The following is a 14,937-nucleotide window of genomic DNA, read 5'->3' as shown; positions in this document are numbered from 1 at the left end:
AAGTAACGCCCCCTCAAAAATTACGTAACGCTGTGGAAGAATTCGCCTAATAAAAATGCTCGTTTTTGGAAAGTCTCTCCAGAGATTTTTTGTTGCGTAACGCTGATCTTACCTCCCTTCCTCCCCTATGTAACAAATCGTAACGCTCATAGATACCCTCCCCCAAAAGAGCGTTACGTAATTATTGAATACCGCCTTATGCTCTTTTGATCGGGTGTGTATACGATTATATCATGATAATAAGTAATTTGGATCATAGATGAAGAAAAAAAAAGTAATTTGGATCCAATTCGTGCGTTCAAAACACGTGAGCATCAGATTTTACTTAACCCGACAATAAAAGTATTATATTGTCAGTAGTCTACGATATTTCACGATAAATGTTATGATCGCAGATCCTATCAGGAGGATTGCTACTGATGAAAATAAATTATCAACCAAACTTCAGAAAGTTCATTCCAAGTGTATCTGAAATCAACTTCAATTAGTCTATCCATAGCTTCTTACGATTCAAGAACGATTTCGCAATTAGGTTCTGTTGCTTGATGCTGAAGCATTAAGAAATCACCATACGTCAATCAGAGTTAGCATTTCGCACAGGCGATCCACTGACGTGCAAGAATCGTACGAACAAAGAGGATACAGAGCATCACTCATCACACTGAGAAAGAAACTCTTTTCCTTTGGTGATTAATATACCGCACGAGAGTGTGCGCTAGTGCTTGATTGACAAAGTGCGAGTGCGTTACATTCTCTTTCAAAAAGTTGCCCTCTTGCGCTCTCGTCTACATTCATCCGTGTGCGGCGCTGTAGCGTACACTGGTGAGAAGAAACATCAGTTATTGGTCTCTATCTTGTACGTCAAACAGATTTGACCAGATCGCAGCGATTTTTGTTTAACGCGTTTCAGCGCCAGTCAAAAAAAAAGTCGATGTCAAGAACACTTATGTCATGACATGGGCGTACGGTAACATGGATCATGGAGGGCAAGCTTTTCGATATTGTAGAAGTAAAATGGAAGCTATTTCTTTTTTAAATTATTGATCGATGTACTCAAGTCGCTCTTCACGCGAAGATACGTGAACGTGACGCATTCAAACTCCGCGTAAAAAAACGCGTAAATCCAGAATCGCGCATAAAAAATCCGCGCGAAAAAAGGGCCGAAAAGCATGTTTGAAAAATTTTTAGGCGACGAAAAAGTGACTTGAACGCCACCACAATGAGTTTTCATTTCTATTTTTCTTTAATTCCCCATTAATTATGTCTATATACGGTTCGCTATTGCAAAACATCTAAATATTATTTATCCGGGAATCTTTTATGTGTTTAACGCATAAATAAAGTGTTATACATAAAAGTAAGGAACAGGTGTACGATACATTGCTCACTCTTGTTTGCAGAAGTATCATTCGAAAACGTAAATTGTGGGTAAAAGAGCAAACTTGAGCAATGGCAATCTCTTCCAGAATTTAAAGGATATTCAAAATAAAAAGAAAAAGTGAAATTCAGAGAGGTACTTTGAGGTACTTTTTTGGCGATCGATTTTAAATCGAAATTGTCTTTTTTCTCTAAGCATAAATAAGCATGACCAAGAAGCCTTTAACTTCCACATGCGCTACGTTATGTCTCATTAGTATTATGTGAAATTTAGTAGTTACATGCCTCTACCGTTGTCACTATGGTTTTTACTGGCAAAGATAGGGAGTATATTGATAGATGTATTTGAAAACTAAGAAGATTTTCTGAGTACAATGTGTCTTTCAAAGAGGTAAAACCACTTCACAGTAAATGCTTTTCATGGCCGTATAGGTGAACTTACGAGGTAAAGAATATCATTACAATATATCTCAAATATGTATAAAACATATCAACACATAGAATTGGTTCAATAAGAAATTCATTGTTTTGGTTTTTGTCTATGGAACGATGCACTGTGGAGCGCACGCGTCGCACACTGTTTCCAAAGCAGCAAAAACGTGATCGAAATTGTTTTGACCCAGAAAAAATGATTTTAGAGATATAGTGTCTTCGGAGAAGAGGTTCCATTAATTATTCTCCATGTTATAGCAGTTGCGATTTTGTGATTAATCCACCTAAAAGTGAGATACGAATTTTACTTTGCTCATTTTTACATATAAAAATCCACTTTGTTTCGTCAAAGTTTTGGCAAATTTTATAAGAAATGACTTTGCTGAAGATACCATACTTCTATCTGCCTATTCAAATGGACTTTTGTGGAGCTTTCTACAGAATGCCCCTTACAATCTATTTTTACCACATAACTTTTTATAGTGATTTTCTACAATTTTTCAATGTTCTACAATGTTGTTTATTATAACAAAACACACAATTTCTCTTAAGAACGTTTATTTTTATCTCCTATTTTTATTTAGTTATTGAAGATTTTTATTAAAATAATATACTATTTCACTGACAAATATCTACCAAATCTGCAAATATCTGCAGACCAAACCATTTCTATGTTAAAGTATAAGTCAAACAGTATTCAATCCAGATATCGGCATTTGTCTCTCGCTGTCTCCTGCATTCGAGAACATGCGCTCAAATATCGACTACTCAGCACGGTTACGGTCGCTCAATTTCTATTTTTACAAGTTATGGCGCTAATTTGCGTCAAGGAATGTCTCTCGGATTATTATAATAATTTAATAATAATTAAAGTGAAAGAAAGAAAGGTAAAATTATTGTGAATATATGTTTATGTCAAAAAGTTATTTAAACTCAATCTATAAGGGATCATTCTTCGCTGTCACTATCACTCCCAGTAAAAATTTCGTCATCAGGAACAACCAAAAGCGATGTTGCTTCCTGCGACAGTGGAGTTTCGTTTTTTGGGAATCCTCTAATAGATGTTATTACTGGATCCAATGTCTCCAACAACCTATGTATGAGATCCGTATTCGTTGCGACTCTGGAGAACTTTCTAGTATGATCTTCTCTGTAGTTGCGAATATCCTTGTTCCGGGACTCTTGGGCCTCTTCCGCCAGCTGGCCAATAGGGATAAGAAAACTTGAGATCACCTTAGCCCCGTGAACAAGTTGTTTCGATCGCAGGCTGTATTATTAAGGGTGGGCCGTTCGTTCATAAAAACTGGTCCACGAAAATTAACCATCGATTTTCGAATGTCTCAAAATGATACCGAAATTATGGGATGGAAAACCCATTTGCGCGAGGTGGCATCCAGCGGTCTCCGCCGAGAAAAGTGGAGACGGATGCAGTGAAGGTCGCCTGCGAAGACGGTAAAGGCAGTACGCCTACCGGATCAACGCAAGACATCGCGGTGGCTGGTCCACAGCTATTAAAGGCGGTCGGAAGACAGCGGGACACGCTACCGAGGGTAGTGGCCCTGTCTGAGCAGCTCGATGCTATAATCGAGTTTGCGAAAAGTCGCAGCAATACAACAAAGTACTTGAAGCAGGCCCTCTACATGCTTCGGTCCTCCGTCGATGCTACGAAAAAGGAGTATGCCGAGCTCGAAATGAAGGCTGCGGCTACGGAGAAAGAGGAGACGAAGGTGATCGAGCGGGCGACGAAGTCGGTCCAAACGGACACCAGCACGTTTGCGGCGGTTTGCGCGGTAGGGCCAGCTGCCAAACGAACGCGACAGTCCCCGGGAGAGAGGGCTCACGGGGGTATCAATAAGCGTTTAATCGCAAACAGCCCTCAGACCAGCGAAGGAGTGGCGCAAACAATGCCCACGGTGGCCGCACTCATTCTGAAGACAGAAGAATCAAAGTACTCAGAAGTCCTTAAGGCAATGAGAAGCGACGCGAAGCTTAAAGATCTGGGGGCAGATGTGCGTAGCATCCGCCGATCCCGCAAGGGAGAAATGATCGTTGAGCTCCGCAAAGAAGCCAGAAACAAGGGCCCAGCCTATCGGGCGTTGGCCCAAGAGGCGCTTGGAGATGGAGTGCAGGTAACCCTACAAGTTAAATACCTGGACGAGGTCACCGAGGCATGTGAAGTCGTGGATGCCCTCAAGGAGCAGTGCGAAGTGGCTGTGACACCAGAGGCAGTTCGACTGCGCAAAGGCCCAGTAGAGACCCAGACCGCAACTGTCAGGCTTCCGTCGGTGGACGGAAACCAGGCGCTTAAGGTAGCGAGGCTCAAAGTGGGCTGGTCAATGTGCCCACTCAGCATCTACCAGCCGCTGGAGGTCTGATTTCGATGCTTCGAGCAAGGACACAAGTCCTTTAGCTGCAAGGGGCCTGACAGGAGCTCCCTATGCATGCGGTGTGGCGCTGCAGGCCACAAAAGCAAAGACTGCGGAGAGCCCCCGAAGTGCTTGGCGTGCGCCGGAAAGCGTGACGCAAAGCACATAATGGGAGGCCCGAGGTGCACGGCCGGTAAGCCGACTAGCAAGCCACGGGCGTGAGAGTGACACAGCTAAATTTGAACCACTGCTTCACGGCTCAGCAACTGCTATACCAAGCAGTCACTGAGTCGTTGTCGGACATCGCCATAATCTCGGACCCCTATCGTATTCCTGCCGGAAACGGTAACTGGATTTCGGACGGGTCCGGTATGGCGGCAATATGGACGACGAGCAGGTTCCCGGTTCAGGAGGTAGTGTCAACCTCAAACGAAGGATACGCGGTTGCCAAGGTGAACGGAGTGTACTACTGCAGCTGCAATGCTCCGTCTCGTTGGTCTACCGGACAGTTCGCAAGGATGATAGACCGAGCCACCGTGGAGCTGATCGATCTATCACCGTTGGTAGTGGCGGGCGACTTCAACGCATGGGCAACTGAGTGGGGAAGTCGACGCACAAACCAGAGAGGCCGGATCTTGTTGGAGGCTTTGGCGAACCTCAACATAGATCTGGTCAACATCGGCATGAAGAGCACCTTCAGTAGAAACGGCGCGGAGTCGATCATCGATGTGACGTTCTGTAGTCCAAGACTGATCACGAACTAGAGGGTAGACGATGGCTACACTCATAGCGACCACCTGGCGGTCTGTTATAGTGTAGACTGTAAAACGAGACCACATGTGGCGAGTAGACTTAACACTCCAGCTCCTCGCGGGTGGAGGATATCACACTTCAACGAGAGGTATTTGCGGTAGCAATTAGACGAGAACACGAGGCGAGCAGAATTCGTAACCCGAGCGCTGATCAACTTGTTGCCATACTTTCGCGGGCGTGTGACGCCACTATGCCTAGGAACCGCCAGCCTAGGCATGGTAGGCCACAAGTCTACTGGTGGACCGACGCGATAGCGGACCTCCGCAGAGCGTGTCTTCAATCGAGAAAAAGCATTCAACGTGCGCGAACCGACGAAGAAAGGAAAGATCGTCGAGGGGCATTCAGTTCCGCAAGAACGGCGCTTAAGAGAGCAATAAAAGCTAGTAAACGTGCGTGCTTCGAAAGACTGTGCGCTAGTGCCAACACTAACCCGTGGGGTAACGCCTATAGAATGGTGATGGCCAAGACCAAAGGTGCGATGGCGCCCGCAGAAAAATCACCAGCGATGCTTGAGCGGATCGTAGAGGGACTCTTTCCACGCCACGAGCCAAATCCTTGGCCGCCGGCTGGCGAGTCACTTCACCGACGTTCCAATATCTCAAACTCAGACCAGAGGTGGTCGGCCAACCTGTCGAACGCCCAAGATATGAGTGACGGCGTTAGACGTGCCGAGGCAGAGGAGGCGGAAACGGTTACGAATGAGGAGCTCATCGTGATCGCCAACTCCCTGAAGGTGAGCAAGGCACCGGGATTGGATGGGATTCCGAATCTGGCTGTGAAGAAGGCCATCAAAGAGGCCCCCAGACTATTTCGGGAAGTCATGCAGAAGTGCCTGGATGACTGTACATTCCCAGAGAGATGGAAGCGACAGAAGCTGGTCTTATTGCCAAAGACAGGGAAACCACCTGGTGACCCGTCGGCATACAGACCGATATGTCTGCTCGATACGGCGGGTAAGGTGCTCGAGAAGGTTATTCTCAATAGACTTGTTAGGTACTCCGAAAGTGCAAACGGTCTGTCGAGTAACCAGTTCGGCTTCCGAAAAGGCAAGTCTACGGTGGATGCTATTCTGTCCGTCACCAAAACAGCAGAGGTAGCACTCCAGCGTAAAAGATGGGGCATTCGCTATTGCGCAATCGTCACGTTGGACGTGAAAAATGCGTTCAATAGTGTTAGCTGGGATTCCATAGCCCACTCGCTTCGGAAACTAGTAATTCCGGTGTCTTTGTACAGGATTCTGGAAAATTATTTCCAGAATCGTGTACTAGTTTACAGCAGACGAGGGTCAAAAATGTGTCCCAATTACCGCAGGGGTTCCACAAGGTTCCATCCTGGGCCCGGTACTGTGGAATATCATGTACGATGAAGTGCTGAAACTAAAGCTCCCCCAAGAGGTTGTGATCGTTGAATTTGCGGACGACATCACACTTGAGGTCTACGGCGAGTCGATCGAGGAGGTTGAGTTGACGGCTTCGCACTCTATAAGCGTCGTCGAGGACTGGATGCGCTCCAAAAAACTGGAGCTAGCGCATCATAAGACGGAGATTTCAGTTGTCAATAAGCGCAAGTCGAAGCAACAGGCGTTGATCAGTGTCGGGAATTGCACCATCGCCTCTAAGCGCTCCCTGAAGCTGCTAGGGGTGATGATCGATGACAAGCTCGCCTTCGGGAGCCATGTCGACTATGCCTGTAAGAGGGCTTCAATGGCTATTGCAGCATTATCTCGCATGATGTCCAATAGCTCAGCAGTGTGCGGCAGCAAGCGGAAACATCTAGCTAGCGTGACTTCGTTCATACTGAGATACGGCGGGCCAGTGTGGTCCAAAGCACTAGGTACAAGTAAACATCGGAGTAAGTTGGAAAGTACCTACAGGCTCATGTGCCTGAGTGTTGCGAGTGCGTATCGAACTGTGTCATACGACGCAATCTGCGTCCTGTCCGGCATGATGTCTATCAGCATAGCCATTAAGGAAGACGTAGAATGCTTTGATCAACGTGACACAAGGGGCATACGAGGTACCAGAAGATCATTCTCGATGCAGATGGCAGCAGGAGTGGTCCAATTCCGCGAAGGGTAGATGAACGCATCGACTCATTCCGGATGTATCCGAATGGGTCGGGAGGCGCCATGGAGAAGTGAACTTCCATCTGACACAGATTCTGTCAGGCCATGGTTGCTTAAGGCAGTATCTACACAGATTCGGGCATGCGGGTTCCCCCAACTGTCCCGAGTGCGTACCCTCGTTTTGCGCAGGCGCGGAGTGACATGATGACAGTTTGCGGGCCAGATACCACTCCGGACAACCTAGTTCAGAGGATGTGTAAAGACCCGAACATTTGGAGGGCAGTTAGTGCAGCCGCCTCTCAAATAGTTTTAGAGCTGCAAAACAGGCGACAGGTTGACCACCGACAAGCCAGTGTTAGCTAACGGCCAGTCTCCAGGCTAGTTAGCTAAGTTTGCAAAGAGACCTAAAGAATCAAGAGGGTGCACAAAGCACAAAAGCCGCTCCCTGAAGCAATACCTAGCGGTGGTTCCTGGGAGTACTATGGGCTGGAGACTGGAGGGGTTTTAGTGGGTCCGGTCACTGATTCAAACCAACCCCACACTTCCTGAGGTTGGTCACCTCAGGGGTTTGGTTGGAAATCTCCCCTCCACCTAAAAGAAAAAAAAAAAAAAAAAAAAAAAAAAAAAATATATATATATATATATATATATATATATATATATATATATATATATATATATATATATATATATATATATATATATATGTATATATATATATATATATATATATATATATATATATATATATATATATATATATATATATATATATATATATATATATATATATATATATATATATATATATATATATATATATATATATATATATATATATATATATATATATATATATATATATATATACACGGTATCCAAACAGTAAAGGTCAGGTGCACATACCAAAAAGGACCATTGCGCAAAAAAAACAAGAAAACACAAAATTTTACATAAGACTGTTATGCGTATAGCGGCAGAAAACCTTCCAGCCAAGATTCCAATCTACCATACTACCGTAAACCGAAACGATCTCTCTGAAGTATCAAATTCAAAATTTGTGACAGAACATTCAATCATGTTTTCTAACAAATGGTATTAATGAACACAACAATAATGCAACGATGATACAGTATTTTAATTACCCTTATAAATGAATCATATTGTCGAATTCGTTTTCGGGGTGTAGCTACACTTTTTCGGACTACACTTTGCAGCTTCAAATAAAACATTTTCAGAGTAGTTGCATTGGTATGCGTAATAATGGGATAGCTGTCAATTTGTTTTGTATTGGTCATTATCGCCATCGTCATTTTGTCTCATTTCCATTTCATATGTCCATCTCGCAAATGTGCTGAAAAAAAATTTACCTGACACTTTACCACGTGGAACGAGAACTCTAGGACAGGATGTGACAAGAGAAACCAAAAATCACCCAAAGTTCTGTCAAAGTGAAAACCCTCTCTGATTGGTCGATTTTGTTTAGCGCACTGTTTAATTTTTGTTTTTAGTCGATATGGTTGGCCGTGCTGCAAAAACTTTCGACATTTTTGGTTTACACTGTTTCTGCATGCCAAGTGGATGAACTGTATTTCATTCAACAACTTTTCGAAACATTTTCACCGGATCTATGAAAATTACCATTCGAAATATTAATTATGTTTTTGCCTTTCTCCTAGAAAGGTATAGCAATCACTGCAAAAACTCAAGGTATAAAAGTGCTCAAAAGGGCCGAATGTTTGTATATCACTCGACTCAGTTCGATGAACTGAGCATTTTCTGTATGTGTGTGTGTATGTGTGTGTGTATGTGTGTGTGTATGTGTGTATGTGTGTGTGTGTAACGCTCTCCCAATCTTACTTGAATTTCTCAGAAATAGCTGGACCGATTTTCATGAAATTAATTGCAAATGAAAGGTCCAGTTGCCCCATGAGACCCTATTGAATTTTATTGTAATCGGATTTTTAGTTTAAAGGTTATGTTTAAAAATGTAAAAATCACGAAACATTATTATCTCAGAAACTACTCAACCGATTTTAAGAAAATTGGTTTTAAATGATTGGGCTACCTAAAAACCCTTAACTTTTGAATTTCATGAAGATTGGACATGTGGTTCAAAAGTTATTTACAGAAACGTGTTCAGGAGAGAGTCGTTTCTCAGAGATGGCTGATCTGATTTCCGCAAAATCAGTGTCATATGGAAGGTAAAGTTGCCCCATAAGACCCTATTGATTTGTTTTGCAATTGGACTTTTACTTTGCCTGCGATGTTTTGAAATGTGAAATCCAGCTATGAAAAGAAACATATTCCGAAGACTACTTAAACTCACTCACTTTTCTCAGAGATGGATGAACCGATTTCCACAAAATTAGTGTCAAATGAAAGATCCAGCTGCCTCATAATACCCTTTTGAATTTAACTGTAATCGGACTGTAACTTCGTCTGTAATGTACCGAAATGTGAAAGCCACGAAACTTCATTATCTCAGAAACTACACAACCGATTTGAACAATATTGATATAAGATGATCGGGCTAGTTGGGGGTAACTGATGAATTATGATTGAACAAGTGGTTTCATAATTCGGCTGCTCTATACGTTCCCATTTCATTTGATTATAACCGAACTTAAGCAACCGTTATGTATTAAATTGTTAAAACAACGAAAGTCTATTATCTCAGTGATTACACGACTTACTTAACATAACTAGTGTCATACGAACGAGTTATCTCTTAAACTTACAAATAACTAACTTCATAACAACTTGATATGTGGTTCAAAAGTTATGGAACGGAAAGAAATTCAAAGACTATTTAAAACTATACCTGATTTGATCAATATATATGGCCTCAACATGATTAAAATGTGGTACCGTAATATTTGAACGTTCCCGGTATCGATCGTGATTGAATTGTTCGAAATTAGCAGTCTTTTCTTTTATTTCGCTATTTCTTAAGCACTAACATTACGTCAAATTTCATATTTTATACTTCAATTACAACATCAAGATTTTAGAACCCAAAGAGTGAATATACTTTTATTGGATTAAAGCGTTCATGTTAATCTATTTTTACAAATAATAAATTTGAATGAGAAAGGCTGGGTCTGAACGCTAGGTATATTAATTTTGGTTTTAAACTATTTTTGATGAACGATTGCAGATTTAATTCAAGAGAAGTAAGAGGAATAAGTTGAAATTATGACTAGTTCAAATAAATCCAAAATATATCTTCAAATCAATGCATGATTCATTGAGTAACCATTATCAAGTAACTAATTATAATGGTAACCCAGAACTTGAAAATCTTAGGTATTGAAATTTCCTTTATTAAACTTTTTTTTACAGTACACTCTGCTTTTTTTCGGGTGTAGTCCGGGACATAAAAAGGGTTGTCAGAGACAGAAAAAGTTTAGTCCGGAAAGTCGAATTTACGGTGTCAAAAGTGTAGTCCGAGTGTAGCTACACCGCGAAAACGAAAACGACAATATGAATACTACGAAACATAAACAAACGAATGTTTTGCAGAAATTGAATAACCATTCGTTACAAAATAACAAATGGCTAGGCTTCAGAAATTAATATATATTTTCCCGCAATTAGGATGGCTGCGAAATTTTAACAAAACAGTCGTACATTCACATATTCCCAAAATAATCTTATATCTAGCGTTTAGCCGTGGAAATTTTTAGCTCAGCCACGATTCACGGTACAATATCTTACGATTTATTCTACAAAATTAATTCAAGTTTACTTCTATATTACTAAGTGCAAAGTGCCATTAAACACAATACATACATTGTATGACCAGTTCGTTTTACATAGCATCTACCTATTACAAGAAATCGGAGAAAGAAGAGCCCAATAATTTACGGACTTGTTAGTGTCGATTTATTTCTTTTCAAATATTATAAATGGTAGCGTTAAATTCAACAATCCATCACCGTAATTCTGTTCAGTACTACGAGGTCAATAGATCTAAACATATGTAATTGAACATATTAAAAGATAAAATCATTTTGGTGTGAAATGACTTACGTTTGCATTTCTGGTGTCATCATGATCTGGTGAAATAGAAGGTTCTATTTCATTATAACTATTAGCAGTTTTAGTTTGTACATTAGAATCTCCGCTAGCAACATGCTCAACTTCATAATTTTGTTCATCTGCCTGGGAAACTGAACACGACACGTCTGTTGTGTGAATACCACTGTCTTCGTGATCAGAATCAACATTCTCATTGTATTCGAGATCTGATGCAGGTTGTTTATCTGACCCAGTATTGTATATCGTTTTGACGGAGCAAGCTTGATCAGATGTGCCACCCAAAGCAAACTCCGTGTTTTTCACGTTATTATTAATTTGATCTTGGCTGGAACATTTGGGTAACGCCGTCGCTTTTGCTTTTGAGCAGTTATATTGTACAATGCCTGCATTTCGAGTATCTCTTTCGAAAATTTCCAGTCGGTTCTTCAAATCGCTAAATGAAACCGGCGGAAGTTTACTTTGAGGATCGCTTAAGTCGTGCTCATGACATTGTAACACTGACAACCGTTCTTTTACACTAACAGCAATGGCGATAACGTCATCAGATAAACGTCGCCTTTCGTGTTCTGAATCGGTAACTGCGTGTTCCTTCTCAAAAAGTTGTTTACGTTTCAGAAAATCGATTTTCGGAACATCTCGTTGTAAGGAATCAAATGTCTTTCCGTGTTCAATGTTAACGTTTCGATCATTCTCGTCACTGTAAGATATGTTCTCAGAGCCTTTACTTGAGACTGAGTTTGTATTATTAACAGTTCCATAATCAACCAAATGATCTGTCTGTGAGCAACTTGCCCGCGACACTCTGCTTTTGTAAACTTCGATAGCTCCTTCATAAGTGTATTCGGATAGATCAGTGTTAGAAGTCGTGTTATATAACTTTCCTCCCATGTTTTCAGTTTCGTTAGGAGTGAATTTATCACTAGACTGAAAAGCAATGATATATAATATAAATTATACTTTACTTCATATCATACCTCTGGAGTACTAAGACCAAGTTCACTTAAATCGTCATTGTCACCGTCAAAGTAGATGGGTAGAGGTTTGAGACGCCTTGAACCCCTAAAATTTTAAATAACAGGAATGTAAGAAAGTGTATGGAAAAAGTAATAAATAAAGATGCTGCGTCTTATAAAGAAGTTGAAAGAGAATGTTTTAACTTTGAATTATTCAGATTGTTTAAAACGGATCGTTGTGAAATGAAACTTACTGGTATTTGGTATTGTTTTTAACCAAAACCTAAAAAATGCCAAAGTTTCTGTTGTTCGAGTGTTGCACAAAATCGATGATGTAATGTGTGTCCCTTTATTCCTTTAAATTTATCCCGAAACCTGTTTCCCGGAATGTACCAATTTCTCGAAGATCATTTTCCGAATGTAATAATTCCCCGAAAAATGTTTTCCCAAATATACCACTTTCCCGGAAAAAACCTTTTTTTATCGAAAACCACAATAGAAACGCTTTTCTCCAAATGCACGATTTTTTTCTGTTCACATGCTGTATTGAGTCTAACCAACTAAAATTCCGGTTCAAAACATTTTTTTATAACAAAAAACATGCATTTGTCGGAATATATATATAGTTCGCTTGTCTTTCAGTCACGCGCACGACAAACGAAAGTAATTGCCTTTTTCCCAAGCCAACTCTGAACCTGAGGTACACTGAAGTTTGTTATTATTGTGTGTGTAGCAATGCAAACACTCCTGTTCTGACTACAAGTTACCTTTGCTTTTAGTCCTCCACTCACCTCCTCTCGCCTGGTATGAAGCCGGTCGTAAGGAAATCAAAGCTAACTGCGTCTTAACTAATATTCGGCACACGTGTTAAATTAGCACATGGCTATAGGTTCTGATGCAGGTGCAGCCATTGCGTTCAGAAAAAAGACCAGTAATCAAACGAAATCGGAAACGCCCCATGACACGTTCAAAAATACAAAAATTGAAACCACCACGATGGAACAGTTGGCTTGACATTAGTTTGGATCCACCTATTCGTACTGTTGAGGTAACCCTTGCTCCACCAAAACCTCTATCTGCTGCTAAATATTTTCAGGAGCTTTTTGACGCTGATATAATTCAAAACATGACTGAACAATCAAACTTATATGCGGAACAAAAAAATCAATCGCTTGATGTCACTGTACAGGAAATGGAACAATTCATTGGAATGCTCCTTTTGATAGGTATCCATAAGACACCTTCCTACACGATAATTTGGGGATCATCAACACGATATTGTCCGATCGCAGATGTTATGCCCCGAAATCGATTTCAGCAGATAAAACGACATTTACATTTTAACGATAATACCGAAATGAAAAAACGAAACAAGGATGGATATGATAAACTTTTCAAAATTCGGCCTTTTGTTGATGCCAATTGATGAAAATTGATCCATTACCGGATCAATCAATCGATGAAATCATGATTCCTTCTAAAGCCAATTCACCACTTTGTCAGCACATCAAAAATAAACCTCACCGTTTTGGAATACTTATTAAAGCAAGAGCTTGTAAGGATGGAATTGTACATGACTTTGAAGTATATACCGGAAAGTCACCATGCTTTCCGAAGGCACTTGGGGTGTAAGTGGAGACATAGTTCTCAAGTTAATTAAAACACTACCCCCACATCGAAATTTTCGGATCTATGCGGACAACTGGTTTTCCTGTTCCTCTTACGCTTTATGCTTGGGACTGAAACGAATCGGATATCAATAAACTGGAACCATTCGTCAAAGTCGTATTCCAGGGATTTCATTGTTGCCATATCAGGAAATGAAAGCAAAAGGCCGCGGAGCCCACGACGCACGAAAGTCATCCGATGGTATAGTCGTAGTAAAATGGTATGATAACAAGCCGATTCATTTGATATCCACCTTTAGCGGAATCGAACCAATAGAGGTTATTCAGTGATGGTCAGCTTCAGATAAGAAATATGTATCCATCAATCGTCCTTCCATTGTTAGGAAATACAATGAAAATATGGAATATGGGTGGAATAGATTTGAACGACTATTTAGTGGCATTATACCGTACCGACATTGGTACTAAAAAATATTACATGCGTATATTTTATCACTTGCTAGATGTGTGTGTAGTAAATGCTTGGTTACAATACCGACGTCACATCGATACGCGACTTGATGAAACTAGAATTACGTTGCTGGACTTTCGTATTGAAATTGCAAACTGGCTCATTCAGCGTGGAAAACAAATAGTAAAGCGTAGTGGTCGACCCCTGAAACAGATGCCTGTAAAAAAATTTCTACTTCCGCTGAAAGCTCCCGAGTTGAAATCCAGATTAGATGGTGTTGCTCACTGGCCTGTAGCATGTGACGATCGTTCACGTTGTTACCATTGTGATTCTCGTAACCATTTCACATATTTCTGTTGCTCGAAATGTAAAGTGCCGCTATGCCTTTTAAGAGACCGCAATTGCTTTACAGCATATCATACATAATATAAAATATTATTCGTTCAGTTTTATTAACTTTTTATAAGAAATCTAGACAAAAAAAAGGTAGTTGTTGATTTTGTATTGTTTGTAAAATGTGACTCGTAAGACCCAGTGGTGCTCTACAGCACCATTTTGGATTTTCTTTTGTTTTCGTTCAAACTATAATTTGGGATAAAATAAGAAGGGTTTGTTCAAGCGCTTTCGCTAAAAACCTATTTTTCAATTTTTGTTTGAGTAAAAACCTTGTGGTAAAGAAAGGGTTAAGGAACACGAAAAGTACATGGGAGCGAAAAAATAACACCATCGCTTTTTTCCCATATAACCGTGTCCCAGTCTAACCTACATACCAATAAGGTACACTACCCGTCATAAGTTTTGAATCGCT

General features: G+C 40.7%; 1 protein-coding gene across 3 annotated transcripts in view; it reads right to left on the bottom strand.

Annotated features, from left to right (window-relative positions):
• The window catches only part of LOC129732477 (uncharacterized protein CG43427), a 219,100-nt gene that overhangs the window by 89,085 nt on the left and 115,078 nt on the right, over nucleotides 1-14,937 (bottom strand). For all 3 annotated transcript variants that reach the window (XM_055693385.1, XM_055693388.1, XM_055693387.1), the window contains exons 6-7: nucleotides 12,072-12,156; nucleotides 11,089-12,021 (exon numbers count right to left, since the gene is read on the bottom strand). In XM_055693385.1, coding sequence (XP_055549360.1) covers nucleotides 11,089-12,021; nucleotides 12,072-12,156 — 1,018 coding nt within the window. The remainder of the gene's footprint in view (nucleotides 1-11,088; nucleotides 12,022-12,071; nucleotides 12,157-14,937) is intronic.

This window comes from Wyeomyia smithii, chromosome 3 (genome assembly GCF_029784165.1).
Source record: "Wyeomyia smithii strain HCP4-BCI-WySm-NY-G18 chromosome 3, ASM2978416v1, whole genome shotgun sequence".
Classification (NCBI taxonomy): Eukaryota; Metazoa; Arthropoda; class Insecta; order Diptera; family Culicidae; genus Wyeomyia; species Wyeomyia smithii.
The sequence above is the reverse complement of the archived record's forward strand: the minus strand, read 5'-3'. Positions and strand labels throughout refer to the sequence as shown.